The 7,438-nt window shown below is 48.8% G+C and overlaps 1 protein-coding gene across 3 annotated transcripts in view; it reads left to right on the plus strand.

Moving 5' to 3' along the window:
* The first annotated feature begins 3,023 nt into the window (after positions 1-3,023).
* Positions 3,024-7,438, plus strand: part of PIR (pirin) — a 108,824-nt gene continuing 104,409 nt past the window's right edge. Inside the window, exons 1-2 of one of the 3 annotated variants that reach the window (XM_008696391.2) lie at positions 3,024-3,229; positions 4,554-4,733. In XM_008696391.2, coding sequence (XP_008694613.1) covers positions 4,638-4,733 — 96 coding nt within the window. In that variant the 5' untranslated portion in view covers positions 3,024-3,229; positions 4,554-4,637. Of the gene's footprint in view, positions 3,230-4,553; positions 4,734-7,438 lie in introns of those variants that run through there. The other 2 variants (XM_008696392.2, XM_008696393.2) reach the window with 2 other exon arrangements.

The raw sequence follows: 7,438 nt of genomic DNA on the forward strand, positions 1-7,438 counted from the left end.
GTCTGGAGTCAGTGGTCTTGGAAAAAGTTCACGATGACCCACCCGGTCACTCCATAGGTGTTTTCTACTGCACTGGAAGTCTCCAAAGAAATCGTTGACTCCTTGACCTTTACAAGGAGGACATAAGGCAGGGGTGCAGGTCCTAGCAAGAACAGAAGCAGGCAAAGGAGGAAAAAGGCAGTTTTTTCCCGTGGAGCCCCTTCAGCCTCTCTGTCTCACAATGATGGCCATGTTGAACGTCTCACCCAGATTTGAGGGGAAGGCTTCCCAGCAGGAGCGACATGGAAACTGAGCTGAAAGACGTATGGGGATAAGCCAGATCAAGGAGAGAGAAAGTCACAGGCAGAGAGGCACAGCAGGCTAACAAGTGGGAGAATGCACATTCCAGAAGCCTAAAAGAAGTCAGCCTGGTGGAAAGAGAGAGTGGAGTGCCCCTGTGTGTGTGCGTGTGTCCTGCAGCAAGTGTCAGCATGTTGAGGGTGAGGCCAGATTAGAGACATCAAGAGACCTTCTCTTGAGGGCCCTGAGGTTTTGGGACAGTTATTCCAGCAAGCGTCAGCATGTTGAGGGTGAGGCCAGATTAGAGACATCAAGAGACCTTCTCTTGAGGGCCCTGAGGTTTTGGGACAGTTATTCCAGCAAGCGTCAGCATGTTGAGGGTGAGGCCAGATTAGAGACATCAAGAGACCTTCTCTTGAGGGCCCTGAGGTTTTGGGACAGTTATTCCATTTTCCGGGGATGGGGAGAGCGGATTGGCCAGCGGCAAGCCCGAAGGCAGGAAGATGGGCGTGGCTATCAGCTAAGATGACCGCCGGTGGCCTTCGTGTTTAAGAGGCATTAGGCGTGGAATCCACAGGATTTCAAGGTGGAAGAGTGACGGGGATAGCTTGATTTTCAGGCCCAGGCATTTGGCTAAATGTTGACATTTTTGGTAGCAAATGCAGAAGCATTTACTAAAGACTGCAAAGAGCCAGACAGGGAGGCCATATTTCTATTTTATTTGGAGACAGTTTCAGGAGTCAGCATAACGATGATGAGTAACAATACTGTATTATTTCATAGCACTTTTAATATTCATGTGTATTATCTCAATTAGCCTTGAATCGCAGTAAGGTAGAGAGGAAGGATTTGAGTCCCACTGACCTATAGAGCGTCCAGGAGAAAAGTCCTTGTTCCTCTACTCCCCTCTTCTTTCAGAGCAGGGGTCTGCAAACTAGGCCTGCAGGCAAGCCTGGCCCATTACCTAGTTTTTACAGTCTGTGAGCTGAAAGCAGTTTTTACATTTTTAAGCGGTTGAAATCTAAAAAAAAATCTAAAGAATAATACTTCATAACAAGAGAAAATTATATGAAATTCAAATTTCAGTATTGTAGAGACAAGGGCACGTCACCTCGAGATAGGCCACTTTAAAAAGATTTTATTTATTTGAGAGTGAAAAAAAACACGCGAGCAGGCGGAGGGGCAGAGGGAGAGGGAGAAGCAGACTCCCCACTGAGCAGGGAGCCCAACGTGGGGCTCAATTTCAGGACCCCGGGATCATGACCTGAGCCAAAGGCAGATGCTTAACTGACTGTTCCACCCAGGTGTTCCCCCAGAATGGCCACTTCCGCAGGAAGACTATTTTGAGTAAAATGAGATCAAAACCCAGCAGAATCAGGAAAAGAGCTTTACCTCTCCCGCAACCGCCTACATTTACATTGGAAAGGAGAGCCTGTACCAAGAAGAGACCTCTTAACAGAGGTTCCATTTTACTTAAGAAACTTGGGTGCACAGCAGGGCAAACTTCGTTTTCCAAACATCTCTCACCTTCCTGCAAATGGTCTTCCTTCCCTTTGTTTTCCCACGCCCCGCCCCCTCCCCTGAGCTCACAAGGCCAGATAAGCCTCCTGGTGCCTCAGCGTCTTTGGAATTTCAGGCCGTGTGGATTCCCCATACTTAACGACATTAAATTTGATTTTCTCATGTTCATCTGTCTCATGTCAACTTGACTCTTAGTCCAGCTAGAAGGATCTTGGAGGGCAGAGGAAATCCTTCCTCCCCAACAGTAACCATAATGAAAGTTTTATTGAAACAGCCACACCCATTTATTTTAATGCTGTCCGTGGCTGGTTTGTTGCTACAAAGGCCACCTGGAGCGGTCTTCACAGAGATCGTCTGCGGCCTGCAAAGTTGAAAACGTCTGGCCCACTAGAGTTTTCTGGCCCCTGTTTTCGAAGTGCCACTTACTTTCCTTTCTCAAAAATCACACAGTGAGCTTCCTGATGTTTAAAGGACAGAAACCGGCAGCCACGCCTCTACCCCTGGTTAAGCATTCCAGCAATGAACTAGATCGGTTCGCTGGCTCCCGCAAGGGCGCACTGGTCTGGGAAAACTCGCCAGTGCCTGCCCACCGCGCTCCCCAACAACCAAGCTCTTAAGCAACTGTCTCCCCACTAGAGCGTGTCTCTTTCAGGCAGGAGCAAAAAAGTCTTGGCTCTGCTACTCCCATCTTCCTCCCCACCCCTCAGCCCCTCTTGCTCTAGTGCCCAACAGCCGGCAACTTATTTATGCTACAAACAATCGTGTAGTACTGAGGGCAAACCAAGCTCACTGAATTCTCACTACAACCCTACCAGGTGGGTTCTATTATCCCCATTTCACAGCGGAAGAACTGCTGGCACAGAGAGGCTGAGCCACCTGCCCCAGCTCGCGCAGCTAAGTGATGGAGGCACAATTGGAACCCGCGTTGGCCGGATCGGAGCACCTGCCCGGCTCAGCGAGCCCCCAGACTCTGGGGTCTCATGTCTCCCGGGCGGGAGGGGCACAGAGGTCGCTGGGCAGCAGAGCAGACAGGGGAGGGGTGGAGGGCGGTGCGAGAGGAGCCCCGCGGCCCGGAAATAATGGAGCGTTTCCCACCCCCCGCCCGGGGCCCGCGAGATCCGCAGGCTCCCGCCTCGGGTCCGGCGGCGGCCGCGGGCGGCGAAACGCTGAGTCACGGTGAGGCGGCTGGCTCGGCGCCCTCCCCGCCCTGCGCTCAGTGCCCGCGCCCCAGCCGCCGCCGCCGCCGCCGCCGCGTGGGGACCACACGCCCGCGGGGGTGCTGGGCTCCCGGCGCGGGACCCCGCCTTCCCCAGCCCGCCGTCGACTCCCGGGGGAGGCTCCTAGGAGGAGACGGGAGATGCTTCAATAGGGCTCTGACACTGGGCGAAAGTGGTAGGCGGCCTTCCTGTCTGCAAAGCACTGCGATTAGGTAAGCACCTCGTCAGTTTTTCGAGTGCATGGAATTTACGGGCGGGAGTCTGGAAGGACCTAGAAGCGGCGCACGTAGGGGGTAAAAGCCTTCCTAGTTGCTTGTAGGTAGGTGATGACGGTTCTGTGCCGCCTTGAGGATTAAACTCATTTCTGAGCCTCACCAGCACCCAATAATATTGATTGATTGCCTGCCTCGGGGAGGACACATTTTGACGGGCAGGCCGGGTGTTGCCGGGTAGAGTGCTCTGAATAACAGCAGCTGAAGTTCTTATAGGGCTGACCACACTCCTTTGAGGTAGGCAGTCTTAGTACCCCTATTTCACAGATGGGAAAAATGAAGAACAGAGAGGCTTAGCAAGTGGCCTCAGGTCACACAGCTGGCACCTGGTGACGCCGGGATGCAAACCCAGGCTCTCAGGCTCTAGGGTCTACGCTTCTTGCTAGAGCATCTCTCCCGATTTCAGTAGGAATCTTGAAAGAATGGGTTGTATTTCGCTTGAAGAAGAGTTTTAGAGATTTGGTGGTATCGTCTGCAGCATTTGAAGTGGAAAAGAGATGGATTATGTTTGTTCTGGGATACTCCGTTCAGTAGCACTCAGGCCCACAAAGAGAAAACTCTTTTGAATAATAAAGGCGGGGTATAGACTGGCCCTCAAATACAGGATGCCTTTTCAAGGGCACCTCCTCCTTCAGTTTCCTGCGCTCTTGAAGACTTCCTGACAAAGCTCAGAGATTTCTTGGCGCTAAAGTTGGCCCTGAACTTTAGGGATAGATGGATCTTTGAATTTGGTGACCCTCGAAGATCCTTTCAGGGCCCAGATCTTCGACATGTTCTGGTGAGAGTCACAGACCTCATGGATTTCCTTCGTGTTCCTTTAGTCACCACGTAAATCTCTCTCAGCTGCACGGCAGCACCTACCTTGTGGGGGCAATGTGGGGTTGGGGAGGTTGAGAGCCTTCAATGACATAAAGGAGCTCCTGGCTGGCCCAGTCAGTAGAGCAAGCGACTCTTGACCTGAGGTCGTGAGTTCGAGCCCCACATGGGGTGTGGAGCCTCCTTAAAAAAGAAAAAAAGCAGATAAAGTGCTCCTTAGAGGTTAGTAAGTGCCCAGCAGAGCTGTTATTGCTAAACCTTGTAAAAGATGGCTGTAGGGTTGCGTGAGATTGCAAATAATTAGTGGTACTAATACATTAGTACTCGTACATGTTCACCGGCATTATTTTAAATTTCCTAACCCAGGTCTTGTACAGACTAAGCAGTCAATATATTGTAGCCGTTAATATTTTGGGCAGGTCTGAATTTAATTTCCTTTATTTCATAGTCTTTGGATGTGTCCGCCTTATGGTTTTGCTCTTTTGTTGCTCCTCTGCCGCTCAGCGTCGGAACACTCTCTTTTGACTTCGATATGGCGTCCTCCAAGAAGGTCACCCTGTCAGTGCTGAGCCGGGAGCAGTCGGAAGGGGTTGGAGCGAGAGTCCGCAGAAGCATTGGCAGACCCGAGGTATGCTGCCTGGGGGGCTGTTGTGTGCTTTCCTGCAGGAGGCACTGGTGGGACACTGAGGCTTGGGAAGAGAGGGCCCGGGGCAATCATGAGCTGCCTTAGGGGGGTGCCATTGGGGCCAACTCTAAACTCAGCAGTTAGGGTCCCCAGTGGACCAGCCCTAGCCCGAAGGGGGTTTCTCTAACATGGGTACAAAGGCCCGGTGCAGAAGGGACAGCTGAAGCATCTGCACCCCTCTGCGCATTCCCTTGTCCTGTCCTGGGTTGATCTACCAGCCTGAGCGTGCACGTCGCCAAACACGCCCACCTTATAGCCCCAAGTTGACTCGCCCGCGGTTCAAAGCACCAGGGAGTCACTTCAGGTCCCACTTCCAGATTCCCAGGGGAGAGCATCTGGTTGGCTCGGTTTGGGTCACGTCTTCCCCCTTGGCCAGTCAGCCTTGCCAGGGATTTGGGTTCATGGGCAAACCACTGAGACCCGCCTCTGTGGCCCTCCTGTGGGGATGGGGGTGCCTGAAGGCTTCTCCCAGGTGATTTTAGGTTAGGTAAACCTCTCTCAGAGAGCAGTTGTATTTGAAAATTGCAGAAGACATGGGACTTGTAGAAAAGAACATCTTACTTGCACAGAATGGTATCAAATGGTGGTTATAGCCCAGGGAATAGAGCACTCATCACCATCCCAGATTCCCAAAAGATTTTTTGATCGAAGTATAACTGACATATGACATTGTATTAGTTTCAGGTGGACAACATAATGATTTGGTATTTGTATATATTGCAAAACAATCACTACAATCAGTCTAGTTAACATCTGTCGCCATACCTAGTTATACAACTTTCTTTGCTTGTGATGAGAACTTTTAAGATTTACTCTCTTAGCAACTTTCAAATATGCAATACAGTGATGTTAATTACAGTCACCGTGCTGTACATGACATCCCCAGGACTTATCGATCTTATAACTTATTTATCTTATAAGTGGAAGTGTGTACTTTTTGAACACCTTAACCTATTTCACCCCCCCCACCCCTCGCCTCTGGCAACAACCATTAAGCTGTTCTCTGTGTCTGTGAGCTTGGTTCATTTATTTAGTTTTTGATTCTGCATGTAAGTTAGCTCACATGGTGTTTGGCTTTCTCTGTTTCACTTAGCATAATGCCCTCAAGATCTACCCACATCGCGCATGACAAGATCTCATTTTTTTATGGCTGAAAAATATCTCAGTGTGTGTGTGTGTGTGTGTGTGTGTGTGTACACACACATATATCATATTTTCTTTTTCCATTCAGTAGGTGTTTAGGTGGTTTCCATGTCTTGGCTCTTGTGAATAATGCTGCAATGAACGTGGGGGTGCAGATCAATTTTCAAGTCAGTGTTTTCGTTTTCTTTGGGTGAACACCCAGAAGTGGGATCGCTGGATCATACGGTAGTCCTATTTTTAATATTTTCGAGGAACCTCCTACTGTTTTCCATAGTGGCTGCACCAATTTACATTCCTACTGACAGTGCACAAGGGTTCCCTTTTCCCACACCCTTCCCCATACTTGTTATTTCTTGTCTTTTTGATGCTGGCCATTCTGACAGGTGTGAGGTGATCTCTCACTGTGGTTTGGATTTGCATTTCCCTGATGATTAGTGGCATTGAGCATCTTCTCCCCACCAAAAAATATTTTTGAATAAAGGAAGAAGCGTATTAGGGAAATGGATTCTCTTTTCAAAATGAAGTTGGTTTGTTTGTCTTCTTAAAATCTGCTCTGATATTCTTTTTTTTTTTTAAGATTTTATTTATTTATTTATTTATTTATTTATTTATTTGACAGAGAGAGACAGCCAGTGAGAGAGGGAACACAAGCAGGGGGAGTGGGAGAGGAAGAAGCAGGCTCATAGCGGAGGAGCCTGATGTGGGGCTCGATCCCACAACGCCGGGATCACGCCCTGAGCCGAAGGCAGATGCTTAACCGCTGTGCCACCCAGGCGCCCCCGCTCTGATATTCTTATACTCTTTCTGCCATTAGCTTCCTTTTCAGCTGTGAATGTCTTTTGGGGTCCATCAGTCATTGTTTTCCAAAGGGATGCATGAAAACGGGATTCTTCTATGGGCTAAACGCACAGTGGGTGTTGGGGAGATGCAGACGGACGTGGTATCATATTCTGCTAGGCCGCGTCACCGCAGCACAATACGAAGAATTCGGACACCCATTAGTAAAGCCATTATTGTATGTCCAGGGTAGCTAATACTTCAATTACTCCATCTGTCAGAACACATCGCTGAGGGTTTCTTAATTTTTTTTGTCTTGTGAACCCCGTTGGCGGTCTGATGAAACCAACACGTTTCTTCTTGGAATAATATGTTTTATTTTTTTAAAAGATCTTATTTATTTATTTGACAGAGAGGGAGAGTGAGAGAGCACAAACAGGGGGAGCAGCAGAGGGAGAGGGACATGAGATCATGACCTGAGCTGAAGGCAGACGCTTAATGGACTGAGCCACCCAGGCGCCCCAGAATAATATTTTTTAAATGCATGAAATAAAATACATAGGATTACAAAGGAAAACATATCGAAATATGGCTAGCACAATATCACAAAACAAATTTGTGATCTAGTAATTTTGCATTAAGTAACAAGACTTGGTGGCTCATATACCTACCTAATTTCAAAGCCGTGAGGAGCATGAACAATAATAATAATAATAATAATAATAATA

This window comes from Ursus maritimus, assembly GCF_017311325.1.
Source record: "Ursus maritimus isolate PB19 chromosome X unlocalized genomic scaffold, ASM1731132v1 scaffold_X1, whole genome shotgun sequence".
NCBI classification, from domain to species: domain Eukaryota; kingdom Metazoa; phylum Chordata; class Mammalia; order Carnivora; family Ursidae; genus Ursus; species Ursus maritimus.